The following is a 21,041-nucleotide window of genomic DNA, read 5'->3' as shown; positions in this document are numbered from 1 at the left end:
ACTTGATCTTTACCAGAAAAATTTCCAAGTAAATTTATATATGAAATATCTTATTCTCCAGAATAAGAGACCAGTGAAGTTTGGATGTTGACTTCCAGAGCTCTGTGGACAGTCTCGCATGTGTACACTTCACCAGAGAATTCTTTACACGTCACTGAACATGAGTGTCATGGCAGCCCCCTGATGATAGCTGCTGTCTCCTCTTACAAAGAACTGGAAACAATAAACCTAGTGTCATTTCCCAGCACCTTCCTCCACCCTTTGCAAGAACACTCACCGTGTTGTATGTCCCTTCAACTGTTTCCGGTCCTTCTGTAGACTTAGCCACGACTTTCAATACTCCAGGTGAGCCTTTTTCCATTTGTTGAACCTAGTAAGAACACACGAGATACTGGCTCTAACATGACAGAGAACATGCTAACCAAAGGACACGCATGTATGGGCGTGCTTACAGGGTGATGATCACATGTGTGTTTGAGCACAACAGAGATCTCTGGACTAAGCAGGGAAAGAAAATATCCATGTTCTACATTTTGCAGTTAGAACAAAATCGAGGATTCACTGAGACTGGAGCCCTCACAAAAAAAAAAAAAAAAAAAAAGAAGAGAGAGAGGGAGGCTTCCAGGTGTTGACTTACTAAGTGGTTCCACTGGGTGAGTCAGGAAGATTAGCAGGGGTCTAAGTGGGAAGCACAGTACTTGGATGTCACTTGTCACATCTGAAGTGCAGTGCTGCCTATGGCCTTTCTGAATGAGCGTGGGGCTCAGGAGCGACACCTAACGGAAGCTGTTAATATGAGTGCCCTGTGCACTCACACAAAACTTACAGCTACTGGCCACAGAAATCATTCATGAAACGTACAGGGCGGTGAAGAAAGATGCAGACAAAAACAAATGGGCACCAGAATCTGCTGGCTGAGCAGATTGGATGGGGAGGCACAGGCTGGGGCCTCATCGGCCAGAACAGCGAGCACTTGGCAGAAGAGACATGACGCTGTGTGCAGCAGAGAGGCACAGATATGACCACTGGGATTCCTGAAAAGCAGCTTTAAAAGGAGCAAAAAATGGGTGTGAAACAGGCAACAAATCAGAGTTGGTGCGCAGAGGATGTTTGTAAAGGAAAGGAACGATGGGGACTCGGTCAGGAGGCATGCAGAGCCACTTTGTCTGAGGACGAAAGCTGACTGAGAAGACAGAAGACTGATGATGTCACAGCCTTGAGAAGATCACAGGGAAAGAAGGGAGAGTTGGGGTGGGTATGTTTGCAGACCTGGGGTAGACAGGTCACCTTCAGCACTGTGTGAGAGTGTGCAGACCTGGGGTAGACATGTCACCTTCAGCACTGTGTGAGTGTGTGCAGACCTGGGGTAGACACGTCACCTTCAGCCCTGTGTGAGTGTGTGCAGACCTGAGGTAGACATGTCACCTTCAGCCCTGTGTGAGTGTGTGCAGACCTGGGGTAGACAGGTCACCTTCAGCACTGTGTGAGAGTGTGCAGACCTGGGGTAGACAGGTCACCTTCAGCCCTGTGTGAGTGTGTGTGCAGACCTGGGGTAGACACGTCACCTTCAGCACTGTGTGAGTGTGTGTGCAGACCTGGGGTAGACACGTCACCTTCAGCCCTGTGTGAGTGTGTGCAGACTAGTTTATTAGATGAAATGAAAGAGGGTAAAACTTTAAAAAAGATTTTAAAAAGACAGCAAAAGCGTCCACGCTGCCCAGACTTGCCAAAACAGGAGTGAATTTCCTCTGGAACTTGACACCTTGTTGTTCCATGTAAGATCCCACCTTCTCTGCCATTTCTTGATCAAAGCCACGAAGAAGGACAGAGCGTACCATAACTGTCACGTCTAACCCCAAGCCAGCCAGGAACCCCGCGCACTCCAGACCGACATAGGAGGAGCCTATGACTAGCGTGCGCCCAGGGCAGTACGGCAGAGAGAAGAGGTCATCACTGAAAGAGACAAGACGAACAAGGCAGGCTGTAATCACAAGACGGGTTTCGGTGTGTGCTGATCTTTGGTTGAAAAGGCAATTCAGTGCCTGAGTGGAGACACTAGAAGAACACAACGGCTTCTAGAAGCTTCGAGTCAGGTCTACTTGAGAGGACATGGAAAAGACATGAGTCAGTGCATTCAAAATCAAGTAAGATCACAAGCAAATTATTTAAAAAAAAAAAAAACAGAGGGCCTGAAGAGATGGCTCAGTGGTTAAGTGCACTATCTATTCTTGCAAAGGACTAGGGTACAGTTCACAGCACCCATATGGTAGCAAACAGCCAACTCTAACTCTCGTTCCAGAAGATCTGATGCCCTCTTATGGCTTCTGTGGGTACTGCACACATGTGGTGCCCAGAAACACATGCAGGAAAACTTCAGTACATAAAATAAAAATAAATTAATTTAAAAAATTAAAATAGAGCTAGGGTGGTGGTTGCATGCCTTTAATTCCAGCACTCAGAAGGCAGAGGCAGGTCGTTCTCTGTAAGTTCAAAGCCAGCCTGATCTACAAAGCAAGTTCCAGGACAGCTAAGACTGTTATACAGAGAAACACTGTCTCAAAAATCCAAAATAGCCGGGCGGTGGTGGTGCACGCCTTTAATCCCAGCACTCGGGAGGCAGGCGGATCTCTGTGAGTTTGAGGCCAGCCTGGTCTACAAGAGCTAGTTCCAGGACAGGAACCAAAAGCTACAGAGAAACCCTGTCTCGAAAAATCAAAAAAAAAAATCCAAAATAAATAAATAAATAAATAAATAAATAAATAAATAAATAAATAAGAATAATAAAATAAAATATAAAGGAAAGTACTTTGCTTTACAGGGTCATTGTGTGTTATGTGGATGTGAGGTATGTGCAGTGTGTGTGTGTGTGTGAACATGTGTGGCATGAGAAATTTTATAGTGTGTGGCATGTAGTATATAAGCTATGTGTAGGATGGGGTATGTGTGGATTGTATGATCTATAAGATGTGTGGTATGTACGGATGTGTACAGTGTATGAGATATGTCTAGCGTATGGTGCGTGTAGTATGTGTGGTGTGTGGTACGCGTGGATGTGTATAGTGTGTGGGGTATATATATGTGTGTGTGTGTGTGTGTGTGTGTGGTGTGTGGTATGCATGGATGTGTAAGGTATATGAGATATAGATAGTACGTGGTATATGTAGTATGTACTGTGTATAAGATATGTGCATTAAGTATGGTATGTGTGCTGTGTGCAGATGTATGGTGCATGAGTTATATGTGATTTGTGTGTGAAGTCTGCATGGATGCAGATGTATGGTGCATGAGTTACATGTGATTTGTATGGTGTTGGTGTGTGAAGTCTGCATGGATGCAGATGTATGGTGCATGAGTTACATGTGATTTGTATGGTGTTGGTGTGTGAAGTCTGCATGGATGCAGATGTATGGTGCATGAGTTACATGTGATTTGTATGGTGTCGGTGTGTGCAGCCTGCATGGATGCGTACAGTGTGTGAGGTGTGCATAGAGTATATGGCTATGTGCGGTGTGTGTGGACCTGATGAAAACATATTTCCTCAACACACATCTACTTCACAGTCTGAAGTCCCTGCAGGGTCACAGGCTCTAAGGACACCTGGGGAACACTGGCTTGAATTTGCAGTGTATGAAGAGCAGCGCTGCCCTGGACCAGCTAACTCATCTCTACCCTTGGCCATGCGACCTCACAGCTAGTCAGCTTTGCATCTTTGCTTCAGCCTCTTCCGGCAATTACCTAGAAACAGCATGGCTTCTGCCTGACCTTACATCTCTTTGCTTTACTATGTTAACAGGGGCTTCTCGTGCCATGTGTACTTCTACCATGAACTCAAATCCTCCGTGAAATAAGACAAGGAGCATGTAAAACGGGAACCTCAGCACACACAACGCAGCCAAGTTGAAAGGGTCTATCTACTCTTACCTCGTGATACAGTATTCCTTATCTCCTTGGAGTCCCAGGTACCGTGGCCTTTCACCTGTCGCTATGACAAACTTCGAAGCAGTGTAAAAAGTCTCCTGTCCTTTTTTATTGGTTGCCTTGAAAAGAAGGAAAATAAATTTCAGCAGTCTCATGGCCACCCGCACAGGCTCATTCCACAGGAGTGACAGGTGTGCAAAAGCCAGCGGTGCCGTGTGACTGGCACCACACAGACAGCTCAAGTCAGCACAGCGCAGGGACCACAGCCCCACTCTGGGACTGGGGTGGCAGAGTATAGGATGGCTTCACAGAAGGCCTGGAGACACGAAGCCTGCCTCTGTCAGATTGGTGTGGCTAAGTCCACGCTGCATTCGCTTATCTGATGACTGAGTGGGAAGGCAGTACCACCGTGGGCAGCCTGTATATGCCAGCTAGCTGAACACGAGCCCGGGAGCAAGTCAGTAAGCAGCTCTCTTCTGTGGTTCCTGCCTCTGCTCCTGCTTGCACTCCTGCCCTGACTGACCTGGAAGTGTAAGCCTGGAAGGGAGGCTGGAGCTAAAAATGAAGGCTCTCACATACCACGCCACAGATCTGCAGCTAAGGAGAGCCTGCAAGAGCTATCGGTTATTTGTGATTGGACAAATAATTCAAAATGCATTTCCAGGTAAGAATTTGCAAGGCCGACCACGCTGTTTAAACAGTGGATGTCACGACCAGCTGGAAGGTGGCACCGAGCCAGTGGCTTCTTAGGGCAGCTGTGAAGCAGACAAGTGAGGGTAGGTGGGACTGAAGAAGCTCTGTGCTGGCCTTGAGGGAGAAGAGGGCCCCAGGGGAGGCCGGGTGGGCAGGGCAAGTCAACCATCTGCCAGGCCCTGGACAGGTCGAGAAACAAACTAACTCATGTTGCTACAGAATCTGGAGGGATTGAAGAAGCAAACTAAAGCTGACCAGCCCTCACCTGTCTCAGCTGGTCTAACAACTGATCCTGTCAAGATTATCTCATGCTGTGTTCGCAAAAAGTACAAAACTATCCAGATGTCAATGGTGATACTAATTGCACAGGGATCCACGGAGGGCAATGCTTGATGTCCTTCCTAATTACAATTTTAAATGGTGGTCATTCAAATGACCTCATTTCCTTACAGAGATTCATGGTATATAAACATCACATACATAACCTCGTAAAGCAGCCCCTACTGGACACTGCAGATTGAAGGCTACATTTTCAATTTCCAAAAGCTCCCCACTGCTGAAATACTTTAGTCTTGTGCACTTCAAGCTATTTAAATATTTTGAATAACATTGAAATGAAAGGCAAACAATACCTTTAGATTAAGAGATCTTTAAAATGTGCATGCAATCAACATGCAGTGGTATGAAAAGCACATATGTGAGGCCACGTGCTGTGTGACACGCCCGCTGCCGTCTTTACTGTGCAACATGGAATGCCCAAGGCCAAATATACAGAATGGGAGACAAGGAACCAGGAGAATCCAGGTAGTACCTTGATTTTGTGCAGCTCCACAAACTCCCCGTAGGCGTTGACGTAGGCCACGCCTTTCTCCCGAAGGGTCAGCCGATAGCCCCAGTTCAAGGAGCTAATGTGGTTCTGAATCGCTTCTGTCATGACTTCCCAGTTGTGTTTTACTGGAAAAACAACCAGGAGGAAGGCACACAGTGAAATTTTGTTGCTGATGTTTCTTTCATTTTTGAAACAGGGTGTTTCCCTGCTGCCCAGACTGGCCTTGAACTCATGATGTTCCTGTCTCCTGGGATCATATGTGATACCATCACGCACAAGCAGATTGCATGTGACCACACATGAGCCACACCACCAGCTTAAAAACAAGAACATGATGTAGCTTAAATCTTGCCTGTGCCTGCTATGATTTTTTTTCTTCCTCTTTCACATTACAAAGTATGGGGAGAAGACGGAGTTCTGAGAAGAAAAAACGGGAAAAGCCACAGAGAGGTGCATACCCCACAGGGCAATGGCCACCACGCAAGGGGAGGGTCACTCTGTCAGGAAGATCCTCTCAGAAACCCTTCTTACACCAGGGGGCCTGCTTCCCTCATCCCATCTGGTGGGAAGAAGTCCTTGGGTTGAGAGGGACAAAGAAACCCACCTTCCCCTATGGCACGGGCATGTGTTGAGCACTGCACAACACTGTTAAAAATCAGTATAAGACATTCACAATACAAGCTTTGCTTCTCTGTCCATTTTCCGTCCAAGGCTGACTCGGTTTGCACTGGATTTTCTGTTGTCATAGCCTTGGCAAACACTTTCCCAGGCCCGGGTGGGAGTTCTCCCTCTGGTGACCCAGCAGAGAGACTGTTGTGCATAGCATTAAAAGGAACAATAATGTGAATATGACCAATGCAAACAGAAACCTTCCTTTGCAGGACAGGTTGTGGAGGCACTGCCCTTCCTTTGGACATAAAGACTGCCCCATGTTTGGAAGACATAAAGACTGCCCCATGTTTGGAAGACAATGGCCCCCATAGAGAGGGGCACTATTAGGAGGTGTGGTTTTGTTGGAGTAGATGTAGCCTTGCTGGAGGAAGTGTGTCACTGTGGAGGTGGGCTTTAAGGTCTCATGTATGTCCAAGCTATGCCCAGTTTCTCAGCCCACTCCCTGTTGCCTGCAGATCAAGATGTAAGAACTCTTGGTTCCTTCTCCAGCACCATGTCTGCCTGTATGCTGCCTTGCTTCCCGCCATGATGATAATGGACTGAACCTCTGAACTATATGTGAGTCACCCCAATGTTCTCCTTTATAAGAGTTGCCATGGTCGTGCTGTCTCTTCATGGCAATAGAAACCCCAACAAAGACATCCCACACACAGGATTATCAGCAAAAACCTCCTGCGCTGCATCCCCTGCGTTGTAATATTAGGCCAAGTAAAACACTTATCCCCAAGTGTCATCTTTGCTTATTTTTAGTAGAGCAGGCTGAGCCGAAAACAGCAGCAGGGACAGCAGACTGTGAGGCAGCCACTACCATAACAGCTGCAGCAGAGGTGGAGCTGTGGAAAGCAGTCAAGCCAGCCAACAGGAAAGGGGAGCCAGGCTCCTAGCAAGGCCTTGGCAGCAAGGGGGCCGTTCTACATGGGACATACAACTAGAGGCCAAGGTTAAGGCCATGAAAACCACCAGCAGTCTTGACAAGGGGCAGAGGTAGCAATGACTCCTGAAAAGTCCGAGCTGCCTGTGGAACTGTGAGCTGTAGCTGTCACAGCAAGCTGCAAAGGGTCCCCATCCTGCCTAGGGCTGAGGAATCCCCACCTCCTAATCCTACCCTGTTACGGGCACCGCCCAAGAATTGTAACACTAGAGGGCGTCATCTGCTGCCACTCCCTCCTGTCTAAATCCATACCCTGCTGAACACCAGCACTTCTATCTAGGTGGTGCCAGGGCAGTCCAGCCAGGGGACAGTGGCAGTCACTGACCACAGTCCACTCTCCTGGCCAGCCTTGCTCACTTCCACTCCCAGTTGGCTCCCTGAGAGATGCTTTTGTGATAGTAAATCTTGTTTGTTTTCTCAGGGTTGGGGATGGAACCTGGGGCCTCATGCACACCAGGCAAGTCCTCTACCAGGTCCTTCCTTACATCTCCTTACAATAAATGACTGAAACTCAGCGTTGCCTTTCCTCTCACGCTATTGACCAGTTCTTTCTGGCAGGAGACTAGGATTCAACTGCTGATGCATTCCTCCACCCGCCTCTTCTAGGGGGGACTCCTTCCTGCCTACGGGTGCTGGACTGGAGGCTCACACGCACCCCTGTGGGGCTCCACATTCACAAGACACAAGGGCCTGTCTGGGGAATCTGGTCATAACTGGGTGAGTCTAGAAAACAAACCAGCAACTGAGGGGTGTGGTCCCATCTCTTTCTCTAAGAAAGCCCCTCTCTAGCCCCAAGCACAGCCAATGACACCAGGGTAAAAAGACCTCTAGGGTTTGGCAGCCTGGAGAGGTCACTTCCGTTACTGCCTGCCCTCACGATGCAATGTTCTCCACAGCGGCACGTGTCTGCAAACTGCAGCCTAGAGGACCTTTCCTTCCAGCCCTCTGAGGAACTTTGACTGCAGTGGTCCTGTCCAAACAACCTTTACTGTAAAAAGCTGGAGCCCCAAACATGGTTGTGCATCAGCCTGCACGTCCTGTGAATAGCCAAGTCCCAGATCCCCCGAGCTCCTCAGAAGACCAACTGGCCAAATCTAGGACCTGGCTGTGTTCCACCTCGTGTCTATTCTTTCACTGTTAAATTGGATGAGAAAAGTCGCCCTCTGTTGTGAGAAAGCTCAGATAGTCTCGCAGGTTTATTTTCCAATATAAACTTTAAAATGATCACTTTTGAGCTTTGAAGGGAAAAAATAAATTCTCAGATTGTGCTGGGTCTGCATAGTTATGAGCTAATCTCGAGATACGGCCTCTTCACAATATTGAGACAACCCCTCTAATTCGCAGTTCCTTTTGGTGTGCACTAACAGTCTTCCCATGTACACCGTTAGCTTTGCTCCAAGGCATCTCATCATTTTTGTCATTTTTCACTATATTTTTAGCTTGTTATGGCTGGCAAGTGAGAGATGTGATTTTCACACTAACTGAACTAATTAATTCTAATATTGCTAAGCTCAATCTTTTATATGTCCTAGATATATCACATCGTGAAGTTAGACCTTTTCCCCATTAACCCTTTTCAAGTATATGTCCTTTCCTCCCTGTGCAGTGGCCAGGGGCACTACAGCCATGCACGGGGTGACTCTGGGGCACTAGAGCTGTGCACGGGGTGATTCTGGGACACTAGCGCTGTGCACGGTGTGGCTCGGGGCACTAGAGCTGTGCACAAGGTGGCTCAGAGCACTGTGCACATGCACTACATGACTCTAGAGCACTGTTAAGTATGAGCACGACTACAGTACTTCAGTGCTTTCCACTCTTCACCCTGAAAAGAAGTTTCATATGTTAGCCTTACTGACAGAGTCTTTTAAAGCGCAGTTGGTGTGAGATTTTATTAAATGTCTTTAGGTCACCATGTAAACCCTAGGGGTTGCCATTGTACTTCCCTGACCCAGATTCCTCTTGCTACCTACTATGAGCCCTCAGAAGTGACACATATTTCTTTGTCACTTGGGTGACCTCCATAGGATGCACTTTTTTGTTTCTAGATTCACTTAGCATTATAGTTACTTCAGTCTCAACTTTTCTTGAGTCTTAAAATGCCCCAGCCTCCCGTTTCCTAGGCTTGTCAATCTACATCCCCAGTCCCTACTTTGTCACCATATGCTGTGACTCTGCTTCACAGCTCTTGCTCAGCTCTCTCTCCAGACAACCCTTCCCCAGAGAGCTAACCTTCTAGGACGTTCTGCAGATGCTTTCAGTAGAATGTGAAACAACATAAGGATTCACGGAGGAGTATTCTTAAATACAGAAATCCCACCCAGACACCAACCCACAAGTAGAAAAACTTGACTCCATCTTTAACCACCAGCTCCTACAATAATACCCTCAGCGAGTGGCCTGGTGAAATGGGACTAGCCTCAGCTACCACACCCAGCTACTAACTGCTACTACTCAATTGAACCCACTACTAACTGAGCCTGCTGCCTGTGTTGTCCATCTCAGAGAGCCACAGTCCTCACCCAGTGTGCACCCTAATGCCTGCCTCTCTCCTCCATCTTAGGGAAATCTGCTGGGTCTATGGCTGTCGGTCACTTGCAATACTCTAGACAGGGACTACCCACATCTGGATCAAGATCTCTGGAGAGAGATAAACTCTCCACAAGGTCTCCTGACATCGCCACCATGAAGACTCTCCACCTCTGTGTTCTTCTGGTCACCACAGCCCATCACATCTGTATCACCAGCCTCCTAAACCCACTGCCCACTCTTAGCCCAGTATCTTTGCTCAGATCTTTGCATTTCTTGCCTCATCTCTCCCTCCTCTTCCCAAATTCCTTAGTGCTTCCAGAAAGATCTCTAAACTGCAGCCTTGGCTTCTCCTGCCTGAGCTTAACCCTCGTTACCTCTGGGATAAAGTCTAACTGCTTAGCTCTCTAGGGTCACCCCTTCCACCATCTTCACCTTACCCGCCCCCCAACAGACTGTATTTTCTCACATCTGCAGTTCTGGTCAACCTGCTTCTGGTCCTAATGTCCTCCTCCTCCTCCTCTGTGACTTTCAAGATGCAGCTTGAATGCCCAGTTGTGCATGTTTGTCATTCCAATTGCTCAGGAGGTAGAGGTAAGAGGATCACTGGCACCTAGGAGTTCAAATCCCACCTGGGGAACATAGTGAGCAAGACCTTGTCTCAAAAGAAAAGGGAGGAGGGATGGTTAACATAGCAGAGGTCAAGGGGTTACTGCATCCTTAAAGCTTTTCTCCTTTGATGCTGCAGGTACCCCTCAAGTGATCTGCAGAGATTCTGCTGCTTCTGGGTGGGATCTGCTGTCCTTACCTTTCATGGAAGAGCCCCAACAGCAAACGGGAATGGGACTCAGTAAAGATGCTCAACACAGATTCGACACCACCAACGACCACTACAATCAACTTTCATTCTATTTTTTTAATACGGGGAAAAAATGGAAATGGCCATCTCTGCCTTTCACCTTCTGCTGGACTTGCTCAAGTTTTGTCTCTAGGCCGAAGTCCCAGGACAGTGGCCGGCGTTGTGGCCTCTGCAGCTGGTGGGCAGAGTGGTCACGCCTTAGGAATGAGTGACTGTCAGAAGCAGCTGCGGAGTCGTGGACTCAGCCTGGCTGGGTTTTCCAGCCCCCACTCACCCTGCTGGTTATATTCCCAGCCAAACTTCCTCGAGTCCTGCAAGGCCTGCCCCAGGAGGGCTGCCTGGTGCATCAGCTTCTTAGGAATACAGCCCACATTTACACAGGTGCCACCAAGGCCTGAAAAGAAAGCGACAGTCAACATTCCCCACGTGCTTGCATGAGGCTTCTCACATCAATGTGGGGTTATTAAAACATGTAAACATGATGTGTTGGCAGTGACAGGGACAATTTTTATCTTCCAAATGAGGCACAAATGACAAAGTCAACTTAATTTGCAATCTGCAGAGAAGACCCAACAATGAGTAGAAATGTGGGTCTCTATGAAGAGCTCTGGAGACAAGACTGCACTTGCATCTGAGGCTCAAAGGACAAGAGACACCTTAGCTAAAGAGATAAGTGTTGCACCTTGGAGCTTCTATGATGGAGGAAGGTCATTGGTTAATTAAATAAAGAAGCTGCTTGCCCTGATAGGTTAAAACATAGGTGGGAGGAGTAAACAGAACAGAATTCTGGGAGGAAGAGGAAGTGAGCTCAGACTCGACAGCTCTCCTCTCGGGGGCAGACGCCTCAGAGAGACACGATGCTCCACTCTTGCAGGCAGAGGCGAGAGCTCTGCTCTCTGAGGCACACGCGATGAAGCTCCGACCCAGGATGGACGTAGGCTAGAATCTTCCCGGTAAGCGCACCTTGGGGTGTTATACACAAATGATTAGAAATGAGCTAAATTAATATGTGAGAATTAGCCTAGAAGAGAATGGGCCAAGCAGTGTTTAAATGAATACAGTTTGTGTGTTGTTATTTCAGGGCATAAGCTAGCCAGGCAGCCGGGGTGCGGTTGGGGTGCTGGGGACGCAGCCCCGCCGCTCCTAATACTACACTTCTAGCCTCTCCTTAACTCTCACTCCCCTGAGCCAACTGTCAGCCTGCAAAAGTTGCCTGGTGGTACCTATTCTGAATGTGACCTACACAAAACAGGCCAGGCCTGTGGACCCCTTTGCAGGACCTATGTAAGGAATTCTCTCCAGGGCAGTCTCTTCCAGTGCACGGATTAGCGGGATCTTTTTGGATAGGAGAGGAGAAAACAGGGAAGAGGTAGGGGGAGGAAAAATATCAAGGGTATACACCCAGACAAGTCAAAGAACAAGCAAGGTGTGCTGCTATACCCTGGGAGGTCTAGGCTAAGGCCTTTGAATTAGCTTGAATCTCAAACAGTGTTTTGTTTTGTTTTGTTTGTGGGGTGTTGCTTTTTCCATACTTACTTTACCTATCATGGTTCTGGGAAGAACAAGAAAGCACAGTCGGGCTGGGTCAGAAAAGAGTCCAGAGAGCAATGAAAACAAGGTTGGGACAGAAGAGTAAAAAAGGTCAGAGCAGCAGCCAAAGCTAGCAATAGCAGTGACCACGAGAAGGGGCCAGAGCGAGCGCCAGGATCCACAGACAGTAGCATCAACCTTCCAGATGATGAGGCCTAACGTGTCAGGACCCGAGCTTCCCTTCCCTGTTCCCTGTTCCCTGTTCCCTGCTCCAAACTAACAAAGCCCAACCCAAAACCAATAAAACCAATAAAACAGAGACAACCAGTTGTCAGGCTTCCAGACTGGAGCAAACCAGAGACAAAAGAATGCACTTGAAACATAAATGAACATTCTGCACAAAATCTGTGTGTGTTCTATGTTACTGAGAAGAAGGGGAAGGCCCCACATGGCAAGGTGAGTACGTGGCCCTGCAGCACACAGCAGAGGTACATGGCCAGGACTATGTGTGCTTCTCATGCAATCAAAGGGTAACGATGGTGGACACTGACAACAGCAGTCACTAACTGTAATATTTTGTTTGTGTTCTGACAAATAAAGCTTGCCTGGAGATCAGAGGGTGAAGCTAGCCACTAGTTAACCATAGGGGTCTAGAGGTCTATACAGACAGAAGGAAGCAATAAAGGGGGGTGGGGAGTGTAGTCAGGAAAGTAGTCCTTTTCATCCGAGGATTCAGAGAGGTAAGAGGTGACTGTGGCTGATCCTTTGCTTCTCTGATCTTTCAATTTTCACCCTGAGACCTGGCTCTGGTTTTTATTTAATGAGACCAATTCAAAGTGCGCTTCAGGCACTCTCCAGCCATCGAGCCCAGCTGTGAGACTAAGCAAAAACAGAAAGTGAACAAGACACAGCATATGCACTGTGTCTGCAACAATGTGAAAGGACTGGTGCATGCATGCAAAATCTGCAGCAGAAGTGCAGGTGCTCGTCCTGAAACTGCCTTTCTTTTTGTAAAGCTGTACTGTTCGCACGTTCATGAGCAGAGTCTGCATCATTGGATGACTCACCCTCCTGAGACCAGGAAGGGTTACAGGAAATTACAGGAAAGAAGCTGCCTGTAAAAGCATAGGGTAAGAGCTGAAGAGATGGCTCAACAGTTAAGAGCTTTGGCTGTTCTTCCAAAGGACCCAGGTTCAATTCCCAGCACCTACATGGCAGCTCACAACCGTCTGTACCTACAGTTCCAGGAAATCTGGCACCCTCACACAGACATACAAGCAGGCAAAACACCAATGCACATTAAATAAATAAATAAATTCATTAATTAAAGAGGACAAACAGGAAGTACAGCTTACCCCAGGATGAGCCCTGAGGCGATGGGACCACAAAGTCTAGCACCATGACCTTCTTTCCCAAGTTGGCAGCTTCCTACAAAAACAACCACATGGTGTCTTGTCATCTTCTCACCCCCATTTTATCTCCCTTAAGTGAACAGTCTCAATTCACTGGATACTACTCCATCCCAACAGAGTCAGTTACTATAAAAGCCTAGATTGCAAGATTGCGTTAACTTCAAAAAGTCATGGATGGTTCACTCATGTCCATACCTTTGCACAAGAGAGACCGCCAGAACCCCCGCCGATGATAATGAGATCGAAATCATGAGCCAAGTCTTCCTGAAGGAGCTTCTGCAGTAAACCGTTGTGATGTGCCTACAGATTATCAAAGCAGACAGAATAGCACATGCCTCCATTTTCGACCAGCATGGACTCTTTGACTAACAAATCTGGAGCTGAATAAATTCATCAGTCAAGAGCACATATTATCCAGCAGAGAAACTGAGTTCAGTTCCAAGAACCAGAATGGCTGGCTCACAACTAGAAACTGAAGCTCCGGGGATCTGACATCTTTGCCCCCTGCAGGCATCTGTGCGCCTGCTCACACACATGCATGCACACACACACACACACACTCACACTCAAAAACAAAAAAATGTATTTAAAAAATATGCAATGCTCGGGATTTAGCTTAGTGGTGGAGCACAAGGTCCCACGTTTAGTTCCTGGCACCAAAAATGAAGAAGAAAAGCAAAGAAAACTCTGAGGAATGGTGGGTCAAACATTTGTGTTGGGATTGTAAATCTACCTAGATCTAAGTATATATCCACTGTGAATAAACATTCTGATAGTATCAGTGTCAAACGAGGCCACTTTCCATGGAGAAATGGTCAAGTGTCTCTTTTCAAGGTCATGTTTCTCTGGACTAGTCTTCATTTGAAACCTGGTTTTTCTGCACCAGCGGCCGTCTTCATGATCTCTCAGACTTCATTCCACAGCGCTGGGCGACTTCCTTTATCACACACATCTCAGTGTTTCTTTCCCAACAGCCATAAAACAGGCTCTGGGGTCTCTTGCTCCTTTGACCCCTTGGTGAGAAGGTGTTCATGGGCGAGGCAGTAAGTGATTAAGTGACTCAGCAACTGTCTTCATGCAAAGCCCATTGTTTGGAAGCAGCAAATTTGAGCTAGCCCTGTCTGTAAAGCAGCTCAGGTGCCCAGTACAAAACCGCCAGGACTCAAAGGTCCTCTGTGACCACTGAGGAATGGCACCAGCTATGCGACCACTGGAAAATGGCACTGGCTATGTGACCACTGGGGAATGGAGCCAACTATGTGACCACTGGGAAATGGCTCCAGCTATGCGACCACTGGGGGATGGCACCAGCTATGAGATCTTTGGGGAATGGAGCCAGCTATGTGACCAATGGGAAATGGCGCCAGCTATGTGACCAATGGGAAATGGCGCCGGCTATGTGACCACTGGGAAATGGCGCCGGCTATGTGACCACTGAAAAATGGCGCTGGCTATGTGACCACTGGCGAATGTTGCTGGCTATGTGACCACTGGGGAATGGTGCTGGAGATGGTTTCTAAAACATTCTAGAAAAAATACCCTGGCCTCCTTATTTTATGTGACTCAGAAAAATCTACCTCCTCAGACTCCAGATGGTTCTCTGGCATCATCGTCAAGGTCAGGATGGATGGTCTAGACAGTGCTGAGGAGTACAGCACTTACCACCTGCACAGTGGCAGGATGCTTCCAGGACAGCAGAGCTATTACTGCATGATCATGTGAATCAGAAATTAACATTCAATCTGACGATCCTCCCAGCCAAAAATTATTCTTAATTACAATTTCAGATATGTATTTAATCATTGGTTACTAGTGCTTACATACCTACACAAGGGATTAAAACAGACCTGAATCAAGATAAAATAATTAATTATAGGATAAGAATCTTATTTAATAAACAGCGAGGAAAGACCAAGCCCAGGGCTTCACGCATGCCGGGCAGCCACTTTACTCCTGAGCCACATTCCATCACACCCAGTTTTAATCTGTTACTACCAGAATAGCCCCATGCATTTCCTGCACTCTGAGAAACAAGACGTTAAAAGCCCCATGCTTTGCACCCAGTATCGGCAGCCCTGACAAGAATTCTAACTCCCTGGACAACGGTGTACACGTTGACCAACTCTTGTTAGAGAACAGCTTGTTTACCCCATCAGGAGGAAGAGACTCGTCCAAGCCCCAGGGACCCACCTGCTGCTCTTCCTGGGGACATGTGAACAAATCCCTGTCTACCTCAGATAGGGCACAACAAAGATATGACTCCAGGTACAGCTCAGTGGGCTGCTTCTGGGAGTGTGGGCTTTCTGCCGGCCACACTACTGAAGAAGGGTCTGTCTTCATGAAAGTTAACAGCTTATCTGGCTCTAGGAAGGGGTGGGGCCTCATGACCTGCTCCCCGAGCCTCTGTGAGCCCCTCACGGGCCTCATGATGCTCCCTCCCTCCTCACTTACGCACACAAGGGAGTGGTGATGCCCACAGTGCTATGAGGGTCACAGCTGCTCTGACTTCAGGCTAGGAATGGCCCTCCCGTGCCTGGAGGCCAGCACTGTATAACTTCCCAGGTTTAGTTTAGTTGGTGGGGAAGTTCCTTTCCCTTGAGTCTCCAGGGGTATCTGGTACCCAGCCTCTGGCTTTCCCACTGGTACTCCCCTTTAATGTTAATTCAGTTACAATGTGAACAAACAGTGACAAGGACCATGAGTGATGGCGATCGTTACCTGGAAAGTCCGGTCACATCCGCCGACGTGTACTTTATTCACAAAAATATTGGGCACTGTTTTCTGGTTACTGATTTCTGTCAACACTTCCTGAACATTGGCCCCATCCTCTAAAGAATAAAACAGCATATGAAGACACAATAAAGGGTTCCCTCGCAGAGCTCAAGTCTTATGGTGCTCACTGCTCATTGCTTACAAGGTCACGTCCATGACAGGCCAGTGTGCTCCATGACTTTCTGAAATAATGACCAAGATGGGAAAGCTCTGCACCTTCAGAGGACACCTTCAACCCAACAGCCTACCTACAGGTTCCTTCTAGGACAAAGCATCTGGGTTAGCTTTTGCATATATAGTTGTTCTGCCACGACCAAGGGGCAGGTATCCTTTAAGAAAGCAAAACCCAAGTGAAACCTGTTACAATAACTAATGAGAAAGTGCTTCCTATGATTACATTTAAAAATTTTTGTGGCCAGGCGGTGGTGGCACATGCCTTTGAGCCCAGTACTCAGGAGGCTAAGGCAGGTGGATCTCTATGAGTTTGATACTAGCCTAGTCTACAGAGCAAGTTCCAGGACAAGTTCCAAAGCTACACAGAGAAATCCTGTCTTGAAAATCAAAAAAAAAAAAAAAAAAAAAGTTTTTCACCCCCCCCCCTTCTTGGAAGACACGGCAGGGCCATGACACTTAAGACTTGACACTCATTGGTAAGAAACAAGAGCACCTTGTTTCTTAAAACAATTTGGTGAAAAGCTGGTCCCATGAAGGCAAAGTTGAGGGCTTTTCTCTGGTCACTGTCACATCCCAAATTCCTGCGAAGAACAGCAGGTGTGATATGTTCAGTGACTGTCGTGGCCATGGAAGACAAAGATTCAAAACCAGGCTGAAACCTTAGCACGCTCTTCCCCAGGAAACAGGGTGGATTCCTCTCGTTGTGACCATTTCATCTATTCTACAGAATGCTGACAGGCAAGTAGCCAATGTCACCAACACTTTAAAGTTAGCAGCCGCAGCTTCCCATGCCCTGCCCTCAAATATGGAAAATCTTTATAAAATTGATTGTCATATGAAGGTTCATCTTCTGTGCGGCTGAATACAAACAAGTGCTCATTTTACAGAAAGACATGAAAACACGCTGAGTTGAACAGCATAAGTAAGTGGAACAGTCACGCTGCCATTTACTACAAATAGCAGCATTACCGACAGCTACTCACCAACTTGATCAAGTTCCAGGATGTTATAGTCCACGCCTAAAGATGAAAAGAGCTCCTTCACCTGCAAGAGAAACCCTGGTGAGCTTCGTGCTCTCAAAAGGCTCAGGAGCTATGAGAGGTGTCCATGTGGTATATGATGATAAGAGATGTCCACCACAGATAATCTTTAGACACATGGGTTCTCGCTCACGGTGTCTCACGCTTTCCTCTCTATACTCCCACAATAACCCAGTCTGCCACCTCCATCCTTTTACTCTTGTCTCCTTGTGACTCCTAATGAACTCTTCTGCCCAAATCTCTTTTCTTTTCCTGGCACTCCTCCACGGGTGCCATGCCTCGGTGCAAATCTTCTTCAACCATATCGCTTCTTTTTTCTGTGCTTCCTCTCAACAGCCATTAAGTTCCTCCAACTAAATCATCCATCAAGCATCTAAGACCAGTCAACCATGACTCCAAGTTCACAAGAGGCAATGATGAACCAGACACACTCTCTGTCTTCTAGGACAGAAATCAGGAGCACGATGACACTTTAACTATGGCCCATTCACCAGCTAGCTGCACATCCAAATGCCCCAGAGTCTGCCTGGGAGACCACAGTGCAGGATCACCCCATGCTCACAAGCCACACAGCACTGAATCTGCACTGTAACCACTGCAAAGCTCTGGCTAGGCTTTTCCTGAATGCCTGCCTTCCAGCCATCTTCCAGATCACACTAACCTCCCCACCACCCATTCAGTGACAGCAATGGCTAGGTCATGGCTCTCTGTGTGGAGCTGCTCCACTCTCTAGTTCCCAACAGTAACTTGTCCTCAAGGGTTCCTGCCACTGCCAGCCTTGTCTCCTCCAGATCAACCCACTGGCAGCCACTGATCTTTCCATAGCCGTTTGGTAACACCACCCTTCAACGCCTCCACCCTTGAGACAAACCCTGGAGGCTCCAAGGCCTAAGCGGATTTGGTGACACATCTATAATCATGATAATTATCTAAGAGTAACGCTTTCACGTCTTGGAAATCCCCTAAGAACATTCGGCAAATGAGCATTTATTCCAGAAAATTTCCTAAAAGAAAATTTCCTAAGGAAAAGCAGAGTCTGTGGCCCTGTAGCTTGGTCCTGTCCCTTTCTCCTCTCCTGGCAGGAGGAACTCTATTTCAAGTGAGGGTGGCTCCAAAACAGTATGTCCTCAAATGGCAGGTCACCAGCATCTCTCGACTTTGAGTCACAGAAGTTTTAAAACAGGGCCCCCCTTCCTCCACTCAACCCTATCTGAGGTCAAACCCTCTATACAGGTGGCTGATAGAAAATCCTAGGGTCCTGATCATACTCCCTGTGTAAGGTCAAGTCCCAGGAGGACAAGTAAAAGCCAGGAAGAGCAGATGCTGCAGGCCCATTAGGAACCCTGCTCATGAAGCCAGGGTGTCGCTCGTTGAAAATTAGGTCACTATCCCCACCTTCAGCTCAGGAACATCACACAAGGGTTTTGCAAGGGGAGGAGCAGGCCACAACAGCAGAGGGCTTCTGGGTGACTCCTTTTGAAACATGCTGTGGTGAAGTTCCACCTTAAAGGCAGTGGAGATGGACTAGCAAGCAAGAACTAAGAGGAGGCGACAGCCATTAGGGGGACAGGCTAATCTGCCAGTGAATGAGGGTAGCCACCATAGAAAAGGACAACAATTCCACAGGACACGACAGTTAAAGACACATGTGACCCTCGTGGGTTCACCCGTCTTCACTGCAGCTTCAGTCACGGCAGCCAGAAGCAAGGCAAGTACCAGCTGGTGCCTGGATTGATGGGAAAGGCAGATGTACACATAGTGGCTTATTATTCACCCTAAGAATAAGGAAAATTCCAGCTCACACTGCAAGATGGGCTAACCTTGGGGACATTACATAAGCAAAACAAGCCAGATGTTAAAGGCCAATGAATGATGATGTCATTCATAAGTGGCACCTGGAGTGGTCAAACTCACTTTTGGGTGGGACAATTGGTGAGGGCTGGGATGGTGGAAACATTAATTACTGTGTTGAGGGTTTAGAATTTCAGACTGAAAAGTTCTGGAGAGGGACCGTGGCAACGACAGCCAGCAATGTGACTCGCCTAATTGCTGAGTCCTCGCACGTGGCTCCAGGTACGTGAACCTGACTCAGGGCGGCAAGAGAATGAAGAAAAGACAAACACACAGATACACAAAGACAGTGGTCTGAGTCCTCAGAAGGCGAAACCTCAGCATCCCCTCACCTATGCAGGCATTTTATCCTACAGAGTTGAAGTGGGGATGGAGGCCAGGGTTACTGCACACAGCTGAACCAAGGAGGCAGGGATTCTGGTAGACAGGGAAACCAAGCAAGCAAGTTTAACTAACGATAGTAGGAACAGTCTCTGGAGAGGCTCAGTCTTCAAGGCTGTAAATATCCATGGAGAGAAGAAAGGGAAGCTATGATGGGCACTTTACACACACACACACACACAACAGTCTCTGGAGAGGCTCAGTCTTCAAGGCTGTAAATATCCATGGAGAGAAGAAAGGGAAGCTATGATGGGCACTTTACACACACACACACACACACACACACACACACACACACACACACACTACATATTTTAGCACTCAGACCCATAGGAAAGGCTTTGTCATTTCCCTGAGCATATCATGGGAAAGGTTCTGTTGTTTTCCTAGAGGTTTGAGACTTTGGAGTTCTTGCCATGGCTGTTGCCCATGTCAACAGCAAACATTCACTCAGGACTTCAGCCACTCAGGGCTTCCTCCAGTCCCCACACCCAATGTCATTGGCCTCTACTCTATTGATATGACGAATGTGTTTTAAAAAAATCAAGGTATCTTGCTTGGGTTTAATCCAGGTTATCTTGCCTGTGAGTCTGTCTGTCTATCTCCATAGTTTGCTAGGTATTATGTGACAGCCAGGTCAGTACTTTCAGCTCTGGGTTAATGTTTCTTTATTATAATCTTAATAAACCTAAACCAACACTTCTCAGTAAAATGTCTTGAGACACTTAAACCTTTGAAATTAAATCCCAGCCACTTCCAGTGAGCCCCCACCCCGGTTTCCTTTCTTACTCCTTATATTCAGCCACTCTTCCTTCCTTTTGTCCTTTCCTGTCTTTGCTTACATAAATGCCTATGTCAAATGCCTTCCCTTACAGGCAGACCTCCTCCTTACCCTGGAGGGCAAGCCCACCTTTTCTTAGCCTGTCCAGATCATCTGAAGTAGCTACTGCCTGCCCCATTGCCACAGCCCTTGTTTGTCATAAGCTCTTCTTTCCGTACTTGAGAGCTGGTTGGTGACTGCTCAGCTATGCTGAGTTCCTGGAGGACCAGACCCATGTTCATATCTCTACAATGTTAAGTACCCAATAACTAATGCTTGTTAAATGGCATTACCACTTCAATAAAGGGTCAAATCCTTCTTCTTGATTGCTGCAGGGACCACATGCGAAAATGACAATGGATTGTGGGTCGTGAAAAGACCATGAAAACACCACCACAAAATCAGCCAGTGAATGGTCACCAAAAGATAGGCTTCCAGGATGTGTATGTCCTAGAAAAAAACACCCATGAACTCGCTGGAAGACCTACTATCCAAACAGAAGCAGGGAAGGTTGGAGAGTTCAAGGCCAGTTTGGACTGTTAAGAGACCCCTGCCTCAAGATGTGTCTTGCTCCCCACAAAAAAATCACACACACACACACACACACACACACACACACACACACACACACAC

General features: G+C 47.5%; 1 protein-coding gene across 1 annotated transcript in view; it reads right to left on the bottom strand.

The window, feature by feature from the left end:
• Window positions 1–21,041, bottom strand: part of Txnrd3 (thioredoxin reductase 3) — a 36,403-nt gene that overhangs the window by 11,780 nt on the left and 3,582 nt on the right. Inside the window, exons 2-10 of the mRNA XM_005364859.3 lie at window positions 17,300–17,360; window positions 16,089–16,198; window positions 13,566–13,670; window positions 13,314–13,386; window positions 10,703–10,822; window positions 5,423–5,565; window positions 3,922–4,037; window positions 1,728–1,953; window positions 278–370 (exon numbers count right to left, since the gene is read on the bottom strand). Coding sequence (XP_005364916.1) covers window positions 278–370; window positions 1,728–1,953; window positions 3,922–4,037; window positions 5,423–5,565; window positions 10,703–10,822; window positions 13,314–13,386; window positions 13,566–13,670; window positions 16,089–16,198; window positions 17,300–17,360 — 1,047 coding nt within the window. The remainder of the gene's footprint in view (window positions 1–277; window positions 371–1,727; window positions 1,954–3,921; window positions 4,038–5,422; window positions 5,566–10,702; window positions 10,823–13,313; window positions 13,387–13,565; window positions 13,671–16,088; window positions 16,199–17,299; window positions 17,361–21,041) is intronic.

This window comes from Microtus ochrogaster, unplaced genomic scaffold (genome assembly GCF_000317375.1).
Source record: "Microtus ochrogaster isolate Prairie Vole_2 unplaced genomic scaffold, MicOch1.0 UNK1, whole genome shotgun sequence".
NCBI classification, from domain to species: Eukaryota; Metazoa; Chordata; class Mammalia; order Rodentia; family Cricetidae; genus Microtus; species Microtus ochrogaster.
Note: the sequence above shows the minus strand (reverse complement) of the source record. Positions and strands in the feature narration are given on the sequence as shown.